The 17,928-nt window shown below is 46.6% G+C and overlaps 2 protein-coding genes across 6 annotated transcripts in view; one reads left to right on the top strand and one right to left on the bottom strand.

The window, feature by feature from the left end:
• The window catches only part of Trim28 (tripartite motif containing 28), a 34,635-nt gene extending 17,514 nt beyond the window's left edge, over nucleotides 1-17,121 (bottom strand). Inside the window, exon 1 of the mRNA XM_021165963.2 lies at nucleotides 16,970-17,121. The gene's annotated coding sequence lies outside the window, so the exon portion shown is untranslated. The remainder of the gene's footprint in view (nucleotides 1-16,969) is intronic.
• Nucleotides 5,542-12,091, top strand: Zbtb45 (zinc finger and BTB domain containing 45). Of its 5 annotated transcripts, none has more exons than XM_029480019.2 (3): nucleotides 5,542-5,926; nucleotides 7,177-8,482; nucleotides 9,148-12,091. In XM_029480019.2, exons 2-3 carry the CDS (start codon nucleotides 7,177-7,179, stop codon nucleotides 9,402-9,404), a joined length of 1,563 nt encoding a protein of 520 aa, XP_029335879.1. In that variant the 5' UTR covers nucleotides 5,542-5,926; the 3' UTR covers nucleotides 9,405-12,091. The 5 variants fall into 5 exon arrangements, with proteins under 5 accessions (XP_029335879.1, XP_029335876.1, XP_029335877.1 ...); XM_029480016.2 differs by having other exon boundaries at nucleotides 5,542-5,880; XM_029480017.2 differs by having other exon boundaries at nucleotides 5,542-5,870.
• Nucleotides 17,122-17,928: the final 807 nt, after the last annotated feature.

Below are 17,928 nucleotides of genomic sequence, written 5' to 3' on the forward strand. Positions count from 1 at the left end.
AAGTTCAATGTCCCTGCCCACATGGTTACATGGTAAAGAGAAAGAACTCCCCCAGCAAGCTGCCCTGCAGCTGTGCACATCCATGCTCAGATTACACGTACACACAGAATAAATAAGTGTACTTAAAATTTTTAGAAATTTCTTCAAATAGATCCTTCAAGTAGTCCTCCCCTTTTCCAAAATGCCTCCATAACCACTGTGATAAGGTCTTTCAAAGAAACCTGAATGTTTTCTCAAGGCTATGACCTTTTTTTTTTTTTGGTTTTTCAAGACAGGGTTTCTCTGTGTAGCCCTGGCTGTCCTGGAACTCACTTTGTTGACCAGGCTGACCTCAAACTCAGAAATCCACCTGCCTCTGCCTCCCAAGTGCTGGAATTAATGGGATTAAAGGCGTGCGCCACCACGCCCGGCTAAGGATTTGACCCTATATGCTACAGCTAAATCCTCTACCTAAACACATCCTAGCCTTCCTGCAGGCCCATCAACTCAACCCTGGGTTCAGGTCTCTTCCCTCAGGACTGAGACCTTTGTGGCTTTTTAGATTGATTTGTGCTGTGGGCTTTTTGTTGTCTGTTTCTTGGGTTTGTTTGGTTGTTTTGAAATTTACCCTAATTTATTTATTTTTAAGTTAGGGTCTCACTATGTAGTCCTTGCTGCCCCGGAACCTGTTGTGTAGAACCTGTATGCTTTTCCTTATTTCATGCAGTATAGGAGATCCCAATTTAGAATCATCTTCAGCCCTCAGAAAAACTGAATACCTGAAATGAGCATCCTTGCACCTCACACTGGCAGGCAAACTTTATGTAAAAGTTCCAGAGAAAAGTTGACTGTTGGTCATCGGGTTGCCGACAAATCTAGCTCTACGCAGCTGTATGCCTGAGGTGCGGGTTTTCCTGCTTGTTGACTAGGGTACACGTCATGTTTCTGCCCCGTCATTCTGTCACATGCCTAACCCTTTCTAAGCTTCTGGATCCTTCTTCTACTTTAAGTATCTGCCTCTAAGAACCCTTTTCATTGCTCTGGAGTTACCCAAACAATCTTCATCTATTAAAAACAAACAAGGCCGGGCTTGGTGGAGCACGCCTTTAATCCCAGCACTCAGGAGGCAGAGGCAGGTGGATTTCTGAGTTCGAGGCCAGCCTGGTTTACAGAGTGAGTTCTAGGACAGCCAGGGCTACACAGAGAAACCCTGTCTCAAAAAAGAAAAAGAAAAAGAAAAAGAAAAAGAAAAAGAAAAAGAAAAAGAAAAAGAAAAAGAAAAAGAAAAAGAAAAAGAAAAAGAAAAAGAAAAAGAAAGATAGAGAGAATTGGTGGAATAATTACAACTTTACTGTGTTTTTCCTTTCTCCAGATCCCGCAAGCGTCCACGAGTTCCTGTTGGGTCTGCTCGTCCTGCTGAGGTACAGTTGTTTTGTTTGTTTGTCTTTTTTTTTTTCCAATGCTGGCCAGTACACTTTTTCTGGTTCTTTGGGTTTCCTTATTCTTTCTCTAAAGCTCCTGTCCCTGTCATGTGTTTGTTTGCCCACTGTGTGGCTGACTTCCATACTGGCTTAACTCAAACAGTATGGCTGGCTTGTTTTCTTTCTTGCCTCTATTTTCTTCTTCTGGGTATTTATGCTATGCCTGCCTTGGTTTTGTTACATTATTCTTTTTTTGTTGTTGTTTTTTTGAGACAGAGTTTCTCTGTGTAGCCCTGGCTGACCTGGAACTCACGCTGTAGACCAGGCTGGCCTCGAACTCAGAAATCTGCCTGCCTCTGCCTCCCAAGTGCTGGGATTAAAGGCGTGCGCCACCATGCCTGGCTGAATCTTTTTTTTTTTTTTCTTAAAGATTTGTTTATTTATTTATTTATTTATTTATTTTTATGTGAGTACACTGAAACTGTCTTCAGACACACACTAGAAGAGTGTATCAGATCTCATTACAGATGGTTGTGAGCCACCATGTGGTTGCTGGGAATTGAATTTAGGACCTCTGGAAGAGCAGTCAGTTCTCTTAACTGCTGTGCCATCTCTCTAGCCCCTTTTGAATTTTTTTGTTTTGTTTGTTTTTCCGAGACAGGATTTCTTTGTGTAGCCCAGGCTGTTCTAGAATGCTGTAGACCAAGTAGACTAGAGTGGCCTCGAACTCACAGTGATCTGCTCACCTCTGCTCAGGAGTGCTGGGATTAAAGGCATGTGCCACCTGTGCAGATTTGGGAGGATGGTCTTAGATTTCAAACTCCTTCTTCTCAGATTAATTTGATGATGCTTCATAGGCCTATAATGTAAAGCTCAAGGGCAGCCCAGGATAGGGCTGTGCCCTTGTGTTACTATAGGAGGCTCCAAGATGGAGGATACAATTTACATGACAGAAGATTAAGAAGCCTCAAGATAAGGAGAGCCTGGTGGCATAGCAATCTAATAAGAAGGTGAGGGAAGCCGGGCATGGTGGTGCAAGCCTTTAATCCCAGCACTCAGGAGGCAGAGGCTGATGGATTTCTGAGTTCGAGGCCAGCCTAGTCTACAAAATGAGTTCCAGGACAGCCAGGGCTATACAGAGAAACCCTGTCTTGAAAAACCAGGAAAAAAAAAAGAAGAAGAAGGTGAGGGAACCACATGGGCACAGAGAAGGGTCCATTTGCTGAGGAGAAATGAGCAAAGAGAAAGGCTGTCCAGTGTGAAGGGAGTGATTTTGTGGGCGAAGGCAAAGTCTCTTTCTATCTTTCTTTTTTTTTTTTTTAAAGATTTAATTAATTAATTTATTTATTTATTATATGTAAGTACACTGTAGCTGTCTTCAGACACTCCAGAAGAGGGAGTCAGATCTCGTTACGGATGGTTGTGAGCCACCATGTGGTTGCTGGGATTTGAACTCCAGACCTTTGGAAGAGCAGTCGGGTGCTCTTACCCACTGAGCCATCTCACCAGCCCTCTTTCTTTCTTTTTTAAAAAGATGTATTTATCATTTATATCTAAGTACACTGTAGCTGTCCTCAGATGCACCAGAAGAGGACATCAGATATCATTAGGGATGGTTGTGAGCCACCATGTAGTTGCTGGGATCTGAACTCAGGATCTTCCGAAGAGCAGTCGGTGCTCTTACCCATTGAACCATCTCTCCAGCCCGCAAGATCTCTTTCTTGGGCTAAGATTCTTTTTTTTTTGTTTGTTTGTTTGTTTTTTGTTTTTCGAGACAGGGTTTCTCTGTATAGCCCTGGCTATCCTGGAACTCACTCTGTAGACCAGGCTGGCCTCGAACTCAGAAATCCGCCTGCCTCTGCCTCCCGAGTGCTGGGATTAAAGGCATGCGCCACCACGCCCGGCTCGGGCTAAGATTCTTAAGAGATAAAGGTGCCAGACCATTTGCTGTTAGTCCTTCCTTCCTTCCTCCCTCCCTCCCTCCCTCCCTCCCTCCCTCCCTCCCTCCCTCCCTCCCTCCCTTCCTTCCTTCCTTCCTTCCTTCCTTCCTTCCTTCCTTCCTTCCTTCCTTCCTTCCTGTCTCTCTGTCTCTCTCTTTTTTTTTTTTTTTTTTTTTTTTGGTTTTTCGAGACAGGGTTTCTCTGTATAGCCCTGGCTGTCCTGGAACTCACTTTGTAGACCAGGCTGGCCTCGAACTCAGAAATCCGCCTGCCTCTGCCTCCCGAGTGCTGGGATTAAAGGCGTGCGCCACCACGCCCAGCTGTCTCTCTCTTTTTAAAAAGATTTATTTCCTTAATATATATATGAGTACACAGAAGCTGTCTTCAGACACACCAGAAGAAGGCATCAGACCCCATTACAGATGGTTGCGATCCACCATGTGGTTGCTGGGAATTGAATCAGGACCTCCGGAAGAGCAGCCAGTGCTCTTAACTGCTGAGCCATCCCTCTAGCCTGCTATTAATTATTTCAACCCAGGATCTCATACATGCAAGCAATTGTCCCAGCTCATTTACTTGGGATTTCAACCCAGGATCTCATACATGCAAGCAATTGTCCCAGCTCATTTACTTGGGTGTTTTTATTGTTTTTGTTTTGTTTTGATAAACAGGTTCTTACAGTTGAGGCTGTCTTAAACTCCCATTCGTCCAGCTTCTCCATCTCAAGTAATAGGATTACAAGCATTCCTAGCTGTTAAATTTTGACACCCCCCCCCCCCCCAAAATAGCATCCAATGTAACCCAGATTGGGCTCAGCTCTGATATCTGGAGGTGACCTTGAACTTCTGACACTCCTGCCTCAACCTCTGAGTTCTTGGATTACAGGTGTGACCCAATGCACATGATTTCTGCAATGCTGAGGATCAGACCCAAGGCAAGCACGCTAGCAACTGACCTACATTTCCAGTCCTAGATTTGGGCTCTATTAAGATTTACTTGGGAGGGCTGGAGAAATGGCTCAGCAGGTAAGAGCACTGACTGCTCTCCCAAAGGTCCAAATCCCAGCAACCACATGGTGAATTACAACCACCTATAATGAGACCTTTTTGGTTTGAAAACAGCTACAGTGTACTTATGTGTAATCATAAATAAAATCTTTAAAAAAAAAAGTTTACCTGGCTCACACTTCCCCAGACTTTTGTTTGTTTGTTTGTCGAGACAGGGTTTCTCTGTGTAGCCCTGGCTGTCCTGGAACTCACTTTGTAGACCAGGCTGGCCTTGAACTCAGAAACCCGCCTGCCTCTGCCTCCCAAGTGCTGGGATTAAAGGCATGTGCCACCACCACCCGGCTTCCCCAGACTTTCAAACACACATACCACACAGCTACCCAGCATGGGTCCAGGATGGGGAACAAAACACCCTGACATCTTCCTCCTGAGGCACCACCCACTAGATTCCACAGTACCATTCACACTTAGACCCAGAGCTCTATGCCTCTCTTTTGCCTTACATAGTGGCTGATTGATTGCCCCAAGAACAGAGGGGAAGGGAAGGCCAACCCACCACTTGAGAGGTTGTCTTGGACAACAAAAGGACCACTTAGGAGCCCCGTTTGGCCGACTCTCTGGCTGTTCTCTCCCTCTACGCACTTAGTCCCTGCTCCTTGGTAATCTGACTACTTCCGACCCCACTTCGTGTCCTACATTCTATTCTGATCTGTGGCCAAGCTGGAGTTCTTTAACCATTCATTTATAGAGCAGTGAATTCCCGAGAGTCTGGGTGGGGTGAGGTGGGAGCACCGAATGAGGATGCTTCCTTGGGAAGGTGGGCCTGTGTTCTTTAGATGATTGCAGGGAAGCTCTGCAAAACTTCTTCATCTGGGGTGGGAGCATAAGTGACTCAAGAGAAACTTTTCGGGGCTGAAGAGATGGCTCAGCGGTTCACAGCCATCGGTAATGGGAGCTGATGCCCTCTTCTGGTGTGTCTGAAGAGAGTTAATAATGTACTCGCATAAAATAAATAGAAAATAAATAAATCGAGAGAGAGAGAAAAAAACTTTTCCCGTGTAAGAGAAAAGCCACCTGGAAAAAAAAAAAAAAGCCTCTGGATTCCATCCAGCGCCCTCTCCAGACCAGCTGAGAGTACTGAGGGCGTGGCCCGAGGAGTGATTGACAGCTCGCTCAGATCAGCCTGGAGACGATGGACTCGAGCTCCTCCTGCCTACTGATCCCCAGCTCTTCGGTCCCCAGCTTCTGCGATTTTGGTTGTGGCGCGGACCAGACCGGAAGTTCTGCTCAACGGCTGCCTATTCTAAAGAGGAACACCGGAAACGTGTTCCCGACTATCGTTCCGCCTGTGTCTCGGCTCTCTGTTCCGCTTCAGCGCCCGGAAGTGCGGCCTTCAAGTTGACAAGCAGGAGGCAGCCACTGCAGGACCTGGTGCCTGAGGAGTCGGAGGTGGGGTCGAGCGGGCATCCCCCTGCCTCAGAGTCCCAGAGAAGGCTGGGGCGTGCCAGGAGCGGGACGCCTGCGTGAGGATCGGTGTGCACGTTGCGAACACAAGAGGGCGCTGCAGGATCGGGGCAGGGTGCGGAGGCGGGAAACTGGGGGTAGACGTAGCGGGCCTGAAGGGGACTCTGGCATAGATAGGGTAGGAGTGAGACAGGTTGATGGAACAAGGTGCATGGCATGGGTGAAGGAGTTGTAGCGAGAATGCTGTAGGAGATGTGGGAAAGTGTGCCTTTGTTCTGAGGCATCCAGGAAGGTTCTGCTGCATCTGAGGAGTCCGGGCGTCCGAGAAGTAGGGTAGGGATGGGGTTGAGAAAGAGTTATGGGTTGGCACATTATTTGAAAAAGGAGGCCGCTTGGCAGAGACAGGTTCAAAGCCTTGGTGGGTTTGAAGAATTAATTCATCATCATAGAGGTCCCAGATAAACTCGGTTCGCAGGCTCCCTCTGGCGGCCACGTGAGGGAAAGGCCTGGAGGTGGGAGTGTGGAAGGGACCTGCATGGCGACTTCCAGTAGTCCAGGCCAGTGGTAACTGACACAATGTGTGCAATACTCTGAGAGAAAGGGAAGGGTGTTTTTGTGTTAAGGATCTAGAATCGTTGAGTCTGAGATCTCAGTAGTCCTTTTGTAAGGGGAAGGATTAAGTGGGGCCCTGTTCTGGGGCTATGGCCCTAGAGTGACAGGCTGGTGGTCAGGGCGAATCCTGAATCTTGATTCTCTTCCCTTAGAGCAGTGTATGCAATCGGATCCAAGGGAAACACCCTTGTTTGCTAAATAAGGAAACAGGCCCAGAGACCTGGAGTTATTTGCTTGATGGGTTAACTGACAATTCTGATTCCCAGCTCCTTTGCGGAGGGTGTGTGTGTGTGATGGAAGAATCTGTCTTCCCTTTTCCAGTCCCTCAGTATGATTAGTGCCAGGATGATAGTCTCAGGTTCATAAGAAGTATGGGGATTGTTAAACTACACTGAATTTCAGCTTGCTGGCCTTTCACATCACTGGTGCATTTTCAAAGCCCAAAGATAGCACCTCTCAGGTGATGTAAAGAAAAAACAAGGTTGTAAAGGCCTTGTTATATGTACTATTTATTTGCTTTCCTTGCGTCTGGCAGGCACAAATCCTCAGCCTCAAGAGGTGTTCCTAAATTATTCTGCCAGGAGGCAAGTGCATCCCCACCCTTCTGAAAACCTCCACATAACACTAGTTAATGGGAACTGGTTCTTGAGCTAGTCATAGATCTGCTTGGGGCCTTCGTGGTACTAGGATATGGAAATCTGACTAGGGTGGACTAGAAAAGAAAAAAGCCATCCGCATTGTCTCCTCTTGCAGATGGCAGCCACAGAGGCAGTGCACCACATCCACCTACAGAACTTTTCGCGCTCACTACTGGAGACCCTCAATGGGCAGAGGCTAGGCGGTCACTTCTGTGATGTGACCGTGCGCATCCGTGAGGCTTCTCTGCGTGCTCACCGCTGTGTGCTGGCCGCTGGCTCACCCTTCTTTCAGGATAAACTGCTGCTCGGCCACTCAGAGATTCGTGTGCCACCAGTGGTGCCTGCACAGACAGTGCGCCAGCTGGTCGAGTTCCTTTACAGCGGCTCGTTGGTGGTGGCACAGGGCGAAGCGCTGCAGGTACTCACTGCAGCATCGGTGCTTCGCATCCAGACCGTCATTGACGAGTGCACACAGATCATCGCTCGTGCCCGTGTCCCCAACACTCCGGCGCCTGCGCCTCTGCCACCACCGGTGCCCCCTCCACTAGCACCGGCGCAGCTGCGCCACCGTCTGCGCCACTTGCTGGCCGCCCGCCCCCCGGGTCATCCCAACGCCGCGCACAGCCGCAAGCAGCGCCAGCCCGCGCGTCTTCAGCTACCTGCACCCCCAGCACCCATCAAGGCTGAGGGGCCTGATGCGGAGCCAGCGCTGACTGCCGCGCCTGAAGACAGAGGTGAAGAGGATGACGATGAGGAAACGGATGAAGAAACCGACGCTGAAGAAGGTGAAGGAGGCGGCGGCGGCCCGGGTGAGGGCCAGGCTCCCCCTGCCTTCCCCGACTGTGCAGGGGGCTTCCTTACCACTGCAGCTGACAGCGCTCGAGAGGATCCACCTGCATCCACTGGCATCACTGATTATGGTGGTGCCGGGAGAGATTTCCTTCGGGGGGCTGGGGTCACTGAAGATGTGTTCCCAGATAGTTATGTGTCCGCTTGGCATGAGGAAAGCAGCGGAGGGCCAGAAGGTTGTCCGGTGGAAACGTCTGCTCCACCCGACTGTGCCCTGGCTGGGCCTCGCCCAACAGGTGTGAAGACCCCTGGGCCCCCCGTGGCTCTCTTTCCCTTTCACTTGGGTGCTCCCGGCCCCCCAGCACCAACACCTCCTACTCCATCTGGGCCAGCCCCTGCACCCCCGCCCACCTTCTACCCCTCGCTCCAGCCAGATGCAGCCCCCAGTGCTCAGCTGGGAGAAACGCAGGCTGTGCCTGCCGCCCCTGCCGTTCAGGCCACAGCCATCTCGGGCACTCCTGTGCGCGCCCCCGGTGGCCAAGGTGCTGAGCAACCCGCCTATGAGTGTAGCCACTGCCGCAAGACGTTCAGCTCGCGGAAAAACTACACCAAGCACATGTTCATCCACTCTGGTGAGTGGGAAAGGAAATCGCCTTTTCTCGCACAGATTTCCGAGATCCTTAATCACTGGCGATTTGGTTCCTGGATGGGATTGGGCACTTGAGAAGCTTTGTTTTCAGTTAACCCTAAAAGCCTAGAGTTTTGGCTTCTTCCTGTAAAGGGGTTGCTTGGGAAGCGGGAGCCTGCCTTTCCAAAAAAGTCTTCAGGGCCTTTGGAAAGCTAGACTCAGCCTGGGGTGGCCAGGTTAAAGGAAGTGTTGGTAGGAAATTGGCCAGCTTCCACAGTGGGAGCTGCCGGAAGAGGCTTGACGTGAAGGAAGCTGGGATTATATCCCATAAAAGTGGCTCACAATATGGGTCTGAATAGAAGAATGTGGTGCGAGTTGGGCAAGAAGAGTCCTTGAGGTAGGGCAAGATCTGTGTGTGTAGCCCAAATGGGCAGCGGGTGGCGTTCCAGACAGGGTTCTTTTTTTAGGGTCCCTGGTAGACGATGGCATAATTAAATGGTGATGTGGGTGCCGGAGAGGGATTCCCTGCAGAGCGGGATCCAGAGTGGTTCCCTTCACAAGCAAAAGCTTTCTGACCTGACCCAGGAGGGGAGAATAGAGGAGTCCCTACAGGACAGACTCCAGGGAGAGCAAGCCAGACTAATATGTGGTTTGCTTTGTCATCTGTAGGGGAGAAGCCACATCAGTGCGCTGTGTGCTGGCGATCCTTCTCGCTACGCGATTACCTGCTCAAGCATATGGTCACACACACTGGTGTGCGAGCCTTCCAGTGTGCAGTGTGTGCCAAGCGCTTCACTCAGAAGAGCTCCCTCAACGTGCACATGCGCACACATCGGCCTGAGCGTGCGCCCTGCCCTGCCTGTGGGAAAGTTTTCTCACACCGTGCACTGCTGGAGCGACACCTTGCAGCTCACCCTGCACCTTGATCGGGAGCCACCTTCACACAGCCGGCTGCTGCAGTCAGCCACCTTGGACTAGGTTCACTCCACCAGACGGCTTCTGCTCTGGAGTACGGACCCTTCGCTTTCCCCACGCTGAACCTGTTTTCCCTGTGGACTTGGGACACAGAACCCTATTTCTCTCCTACACTTGCTTAGCTTCTCTCAATGGGGCAGCGAGATGATTAGGGCCCCGGCCACCTCAGAGACCATTTCCAGATTGAGCTGGGCAAACACATTCTTGGAACCTGATGCTGGATTTGTGACCCACCCCCTACCAGGCATGGTGTCTAGAGTTGTCCTCTGCGCCTGCGCTGGGCTAGAATCCTCTGACCTCACCCCCCAAAGTCTGGAGCCACCCTTCCCTCATTGGGCACCTATGGAGGCCCAGATGGACCTCCCTAGGGACTTTAGGATTCCAATCTAATAAAGGACATTGGGCCAGTACATGCCTTGCCATAGGCTTTCTGGGCTGTTGGGTTGGGGCTTGGTCCCTACGTTCCTGACTTGCACTTTTGCGGTGACCTGAGATTTCCTGAGCAGGTAGGCACAATTTGCTTTGATATCCTAGACTTTGATTTTTGGAATTTTGGTGGGTAGGTTGTATATATAACAATCCTGAAGTGTTCAGCCCTGTGTGCAGGGGAGTCGCAGTCCCATTGTTGGCTGCTACATTTCTACAATGCAGAAATGGAGTCCCCTTTCAACCAGAAGCCTTTTAGAGTTAAGATTCCACTTCCCCCATCTTGATGTCCATGGATATTGGACACCTACTCGTGAGATATTCAGGAAGGTTCTTGGGGGGCCAGCTCTTTAAGGGAATTTGAACCCTGAATGTTAAGCACTAAGTACTAGAGAACCCAGATTGAACTGGATGGCTGTGTTAGATCAGGGGGATGCAAAAATGGGTAGGACCCAGCTTGCCAACTGAATAAGCTAGTGAGCTAGTGTCAAAGAAACCCATGTTAGATCTCTCAGCTCGCAGAAGTATCATCCTCCTGGTCTCCTTCCCGTGTCTCATGCGTCCATACCTCACTGTAAGGATCAGGTGCTAGGGGAAGAAGGGCTCTAGCCTACAAGGCCAGGCTCCAGCCCTACCTGTGTGTCTTCTGGGCCCATAGGGTTCCTCTGTGGCTGGGCATCACAAGCGTAGCTCAGCCTCTGAGTCCCAACGTTATGAGAGCTGCTTAGATTCAGCACAACTCAAATATCAAGTCAAAATAAAACAAAATGTAATAAATCCACTACTGATATATCAGGAATACAGTCTCAGGAGCTGAACTGCCATTCTCCTTCCTGCCCTCAGCCAGAATGTTGCAGAGCTTTTTTGGTTTTTGGTTTTTCGAGACAGGGTTTCTCTGTATAGCCCTGGCTGTCCTGGAACTCACTTTGTAGACTAGGCTGGCCTTGAACTCAGAAATCTGCCTGCCTCTGCCTCCCGAGTGCTGGTGTTGCGGAGCTTTTAAGCCTGAAAACCACAACTGTCTGTTACAAGTTACATTTTTCTACCAATTAGGATTCACAGATAGGTGACTTCCTCATGTTGATGCTTTTGGGTTATTGAACTGGGGTGAGCCAATTTGCTTGGCATTCAGATCTCAACTTGCCAACCAGGATGTCAGTTGCCCAGGGAGGTCTTGGGAACATAAACTTTGACCCCTATTGAAAATGGAAGTTTTATTCAAAATGGCTTCAGTCTGGTTCCTTCTTACATCCCTCCCTTGGCTTTTCACATTATTCAAACCTTTGATTATTTCAGAGCATAAGGGCTTGTTTTGGGTCCTTAGGACCATGAGCAAAACTGAGTAGCAGGAGGAAAAGGAGGGCCAGGGATCCTGGTGTAGTGAGCAGGGTGGTTAGCTTAACAGGATTAGAGCTGGGCAGATACCAACCCTCTATGGCAATTTTGTCTACTTACCTGTCAATAAACTGAAGTTATAATTTGCTGTGTTCTGCTTGGGCCACTCTTACTTTAAGTGGCCATGTTTTCTTTTGTTGTTGTTTGTTTGTTTTTAAAGATTTATTTATTTATGTATATGTATATGAGTACACTGTAGCTGTACTGATGGTTGGGAGCCATCATGTGGTTGCTGGAAATTTGAATTCAGGACCTCTGGTTGCTCCGGTAGACCCCGCTTGCTCTGGTTGGTCCCACTCACTCTGGCCCAAAGATGATTTATTTATTATTATTATAAGTACACTGTAGCTGTCTTCAGATGCATCAGAAGAGGGCGTCAGATCTCCTTATGGATGTTGTGAGCCACTATGTGGGTGCTGGGATTTGAACTCTCATGGCATCATCTTTATCTCTCTCTCTCTCTCTCTCTCTCTCTCTCTCTCTCTTTCTCTCTCTCTCTCTCTCTCTTTGGTTTTTCAAGACAGGGTTTCTCTGTGTAGCCCTGGCTGTCCTGGACTCCCTTTATAGATCAGGCTGGCCCAGAACTCCCAGAGATCCACCTGTCTCTGCTTTCTGAGCGCTGAGATTAAAGGTATGCACCGCCATGTCCATTAACATTGCCAGTTTATCAGAACTCCATTTATCAATGTTAAAACTCTGAACCTTCAAAATCTCATTATAACAAATCATTTTCAGATCCTTAAGAACTTATTTAAGGGCTGGTGAGATGGCTCAGTGGGTAAGAGCACCGGACTGCTCTTCCGAAGGTCCAGAGTTCAAATCCCAGCAACCACATGGTGGCTCACAACCATCCGCAGCGAGACCTGGCGCCCTCTTCTGGAATGTCTGAAGACAGCTACAGTGTACTTACATATAATAAATAAATAAATCTTTTAAAAAAAAAAAGAACTTATTTAAGTTTTTACATCCTTGCATGAGTTTTAAATCATTTTTAAACCTAATCATTTACCAGAAGCACACATTTAAAACCTGTTTATCCTTTAATATGAAACCTGTGATCGAGGTAAACCTGTCTGCCTTTTAATTAACCAATGAACTAACTAATGAACTAATAAGGTGGTTGATTACTTTGGGGGAAGGAGCTGGTTGCCTGTCATTCCTTAGCTGACAAAGCTACAGTTAGCTTAACTGTCAATGTGATCAGAAACCTGAGTAGGCTAAATTATTATCTCAATGGACTATGTATCAATTAAAATGGCAGAGACTAGTCTATAGTCCATTACATAGACAGTCATCCCAGGCCCCAGTTGTCTATGGTGATGGAGGCAGAGGGGGTATCAGGACAGTCAGACACATTCCTGTGGAGGAGGTGTATGGAAGGGACTGACTTCATCTAGTCTCAGTAAAGTGAGGCAATCAAGTGTCCTGTTTGTCTATAGTTCAGGCTGGGCCCTCAAAGCAGGCAAGGCACTGGGGGAGTCTTTCTCAGTGGGTGGTGGTACCACAATCCAGGTGGAGCCCTTTATCACTCTGGGGTGTCAGGGTCACTGCTAGGATCTAAAACTCTCATCTGTCATAGAAGGTTAAACATCTTGAATGTCACAATCAGCAGATCTTTCTTCTAATTAATTAATCAGAAGATTTCTCTCTCTCTCTCTCTCTCTCTCTCTCTCTCTCTCTCTCTCTCTCTCTCTCTCTCTCTCTCTCTCTCTCTCTGTTGGAACTCACTTTGTAGACCAGGCTGGCCTCAAACTCAGAAATCCACCTGCCTCCCAAGTGCTGGGATTAAAGGCGCGCGCCACCACGCCTGGCCAGAAGATCTCTTTGAGGATTAATATCTATCAAGCATATCTGAGTTAAACAAGCCTTGTCTGTTTTTAGTTATTTGCTTTAGGCTATACCTTGAACCAGGAGGCTAAATAAGGCTTACTTCTGTAATTAATTACAGTAGTGTTTAGTAGGACTACAAATATAGTTCTGACCGTAACAGCTTATTCATCTTTGAGCAGTTTATAATAAAAAAAAATTTCTGAATTGAAGCTCTTTTAGTATCAAGATAAGATTTTTTTAACTCATAAATACAGCTCATAAAGAGACTGGGAACTTTTCTTGATCCTTACATGGTATATCGTTAAAGAACACAAAAGTTTTGTTGTATGACTCAGTTCACTGTATAGCTTAACACTGCTAGTTAAAACAAGGAGGTTAGCATATAACTTTAAGTCAGTCTCTTTTAGCCTTAATAGTCCTTAGGTAACAAGTGACATATTTAAAGCTAGTGATTCTCAGTTTTTAAATGTTGTAACCTTTTAACAAATTTTTTTTTTCATGTTGTGGTGACCCTAACCATAAAATAAGCATTGGATTTGCAGGCAGCTTTGGACTATCTCTGTAAAAAGGTCTTTTGATCCTCAAAGTAATGTAAACTATGGGTTGAGAAATTGTTCCAGTTGCTTAAGGTTAATGTTTTACTGCATCATAAGATAGGAGTTCTTAGTCTCTGGTGTTTCACTGTGGCCCTAAATTTTAGTCTTATTTACCTACTTATCAAGATCATATATTCATAAAGATAGTATAATAAAATATCTGATGAGCTTTTTTTTTTTTAAGACAGGGTTTCTATGTATAGCCCTGGCTGTCCTGGAACTCACTCTGTAGACCAGGCTGGCCTCGAAATCCGCCTGCCTCTGCCTCCCAAGTGCTGGGATTAAAGGCATGCGCCACCACGCCCGGCTCTGATAAGCTTTAAAATGTTCCATAGCCTTATAATGTAAACATTTTAAAAGCTGTTTTTAAAATATCCAGTTTTGGGGGCTGGAGAGATGGCTCAGAGGTTCAGAGCACTGACTGCTCTTGCAGAAGTCCTGAATTCAATTCCCTGCAATCACATGGTGGCTCATAAACATGTATAATGGGATCTGATGCCTTTTTCTGGTGTGTCTGAAGATAGCTACAGTGTACTCATATACATAAAATAAATAATTTTAAAAAGTAAAATAAAAAAACATAATAATAATAAAATAAAATACCCAGTTTTTTATTTTCTTTAAAACGCCAAAACTTTCTCTTTTTTTGTTTTTGTTTGTTTGTTTGTTTGTTTGAGACAGGGTTTCTCTGTATAGCCCTGGCTGTCCTGGAACTCAATTTGTAGACCAGGCTGGCCTCGAAATCAGAAATCCACCTGCTTCTGCCTCCCAAGTGCTGGGATTAAAAGGTATGCGCCACCACGCCCTGCCAAAACTTTCCTTAAAGAAGTTTAAAATCTTTCAATTGTATGTTTTTGCAATATCTTATAGTATCAAAGTACCCTTCTTATTTCAAGACCATAATTTGTAGAATTATGTAGAATACCAAAGAGCACAATCATAATTTGTAGAAGGCAAAACCTAGTTTAACAGTGTAAGCAATTTAGTGTCTCTAAAATCAATGCCAAGTGCATTGCCCTTATGCTACAAAGTCTGGCTGCCAGGAAAGTACGCTCTTGTAATGAATACAGCTTTAACACCTCATTAAACAAATATAAACCTGTCTTTTAAAGACAGGACAGGAATTATATAATCTTCTTGTTTTGTTTTATTTAAAGATTATATTTACACACACACACACACTTTCACTGTCTTTAGACACACAGGACAGGAATTATATAATCTTCTTGTTTTGTTTTGTTTAAAGATTATATTTATACACACACACACTTTCACTGTCTTTAGACACACCAGAAGAGGGTATCAGATCCCATTTACAGATAGCTGTGAGACACTCTGTGGTTGCTGGGAATTGAACTCAGGACCTCTGGAAGAGCAGTCACTGCTCTTAACCTCTGAGCCCTCTCTTCAGCCTGAATTATATAATCTATAATCTTACTTTTTTGTTTGTTTGGTTTTGTTTTTCCAGACAGAGTTTCTCTGTGTAGCCCTGGCTGTCCTGGAACTCACCATGTAGACCAGGCTGGCCTCCAAATCAAGAAATCCAACTGCCTCTGCCTCCCAGGTGCTGGGATTAAAGGCGTGCGCCACCACGCCTGGTGAATTATATAATTTTTTTTTAAAATTTACTTTTTTTTTTTTTTTTTGGTTTTTCGAGACAGGGTTTCTCTGTATAGCCCTGGCTGTCCTGGAACTCACTTTGTAGACCAGGCTGGCCTCGAACTCAGAAATCCGCCTGCCTCTGCCTCCCGAGTGCTGGGATTAAAGGCATGCGCCACCACGCCTGGTGAATTATATAATTTTTTTTAAAAATTTACTTATTTTTATTATATGTAAGTACACTGGTTTTTTTTTTAAAGATTTATTTATTATATGTAAGTACACTGTAGCTGTCTTCAGACACTCTAGAAGAGGGTGCCAGATCTCGTTACGGATAGTTGTGAGCCACCATGTGGTTGCTGGGATTTGAACTCTGGACCTTCAGAAGAGCAGTCGGGTGCTCTTACCCACTGAGCCATCTCACCAGCCCGTAAGTACACTGTTTAGACACTCCAGAAGAGGGAGTCAGATCTCATTATGGATGGTTGTGAGCCACCATGTGGTTGCTGGAATTTGAACTCCAGACCTTCCGAAGAGCAGTTGGGTGCTCTTACCCACTGAGCCATCTTACCAGCCCGAATTATATAATCTTAAACTAACTTTTTGTTACTGATGTTACAGATTTTTTTTTTTGTTTTTGTTTTTGTTTTTTCGACACAGGGTTTCTCTGTGTAGCCTTGGCTGTCCTGGAACTCACTTTGTAGACCAGGCTGGCCTCGAAGTCAGAAATCCGCCTGCCTCTGCCTCCCAAGTGCTGGGATTAAAGGCGTGCGCCACCACGCCTGGCGATGTTACAGATTTTTTTTTTTTTAAGATTTATTTATTATATGTAAGTACACTATAGCTGTCTTCAGACACACCAGAAGAGGGCATCAGATCTCATTACGGGTGGTTGTGAGCCACCATGTGGTTGCTGGGATTTGAACTTCGGACCTTTGGAAGAGCAGTCGGGTGCTCTTACCCACTGAGCCATGTCACCAGCCCGATGTTACAGATTTTTAACCATGCCCAATAATTTATAAACCAAAAATCTATAACCATGACACACAGACCATAGTAAACTCACTTATTTAAGACTAGTCAAAAACAAACATGTAGTGGCCACAACATTTATAGATTTAGAACAGACAGACAAAACTTTCCTCATCTCCCCCAGCTATAATTTCAAGAGAGAAGCAACTAGTTATCTGCTTAATCCAGTTCTCACGGGCACAGCAGATCTGTAGTGTGACTAGCTGCTGCCTTCCCTACTGGAGAAAGCTGCCTACCAGCCCAAGCACTGTGTTCTACAACCACATTATTTCACTGTTCTGGTTTCACTATGGTAGTGACAACATGGAATGAATTAAGACTAAGCCAAGGGTGGATGGCAGATGAAGTTTGGCCCATTTCTCTGAATATGAAACACAGAGCAGCAATGAAAGGAAACAAACAACAGACACAAACTGACAGACATGGACAAACCGCCATGCCAGGGATAGCCAATACACTGGGGGAGGAGAGAGAAGAGAACCAGAGGTCCCACCAGCAGGACCCATGCCAGATGCCCTATCAAAGGAGCCCAGGCAGATGAGGTGTCCTTCAGTCCTGTCAGACTCTAAAAGCAGTACTGCCTCCAGCCTCCTTCAGTGAGTCAGTGGTGCTCTAAACAGAACCAGAAACAGGCTTACCTCTGGAGATCTTGAACAAATCAGGGGCCGAGGTAGAGTGATTGGATTCCCTGCCTGTGCACACCAACTCAAAACAGAAAACAAAAATTGTTTTGTATCAAGCCTCTACTGAGAGATCAGAGATGCAGAACAGACTCAGGAGTTGAACTATGACCTTGAGGCAGAATGTTACAAAACTTTTAATTCTCAAAACAACAGGCATCTATGCCAAGTTACACTTACAGTTTTCTACCAATCAGGATTCAGGGATAAAGGACTTTCTTAGGGACATTTCCCTATGTGGTACATTTATCCTGGTCTCACTGATTTACTTAACTGCGGTGGAGCGACTTACCTAGCATACAGCTTACCAACCAGGATGGCAGTTACCTAAGGAGGTCTCGGACCTTAAACGTTACTTGACCTTTATTCAAAATGCAAGTTTTACTGAAAATGGCTTCAGTGTGGTTCCTTCTTACACCAAATCTCAATCCACGGGGCTACCAGAAGAGCAGGCTCATGGTGGAGAGCAGAAGTATGTTTAAATCCAGATGATAAAGGTGTTCTAAATATGTACTGAGTTGTCAACTGTCTACCTGACAGGCAGCCTGTTTCCATTCAGAACAAGGGCTCAGCTTCATAAGTAAGGCAAATAAAACCACAGGCTGAGCTGGGCGTGGTGGCGCACGCCTTTAATCCCAGCACTCGGGAGGCAGAGGCAGGCGGATTTCTGAGTTCGAGGCCAGCCTGGTCTACAAAGTGAGTTCCAGGACAGCCAGGGCTACACAGAGAAACCCTGTCTCGAAAAACCAAGAAAAACAAAACAAAACAAAAAACCCCACAGGCTGTGTATCTTAATTGGCTTTTTCACGTGGTTAGAGTCAGGCAGGTCTTATTCTCTGTCTCCCTAATTTCCCATACCTAACAGGAGATGGAGACAAATGCTAGCCCTGGAGAGGAGGATGGTTGGTGGTGTCCAA

The sequence above is a fragment of the Mus caroli genome, unplaced genomic scaffold (genome assembly GCF_978045245.1).
Source record: "Mus caroli unplaced genomic scaffold, Mus_caroli_1 scaffold_8, whole genome shotgun sequence".
NCBI classification, from domain to species: Eukaryota; Metazoa; Chordata; class Mammalia; order Rodentia; family Muridae; genus Mus; species Mus caroli.

Bases quoted from the DNA above. Each gene is read 5' to 3' on its own strand.
- Zbtb45 (XM_029480019.2), top strand. From the start codon at position 7,177: ATGGCAGCCACAGAGGCAGTGCACCACATCCACCTACAGAACTTTTCG. The intron at 8,483-9,147 runs GTGAGTGGGAAA...TGTCATCTGTAG, and splicing joins GCACATGTTCATCCACTCTG to GGGAGAAGCCACATCAGTGC.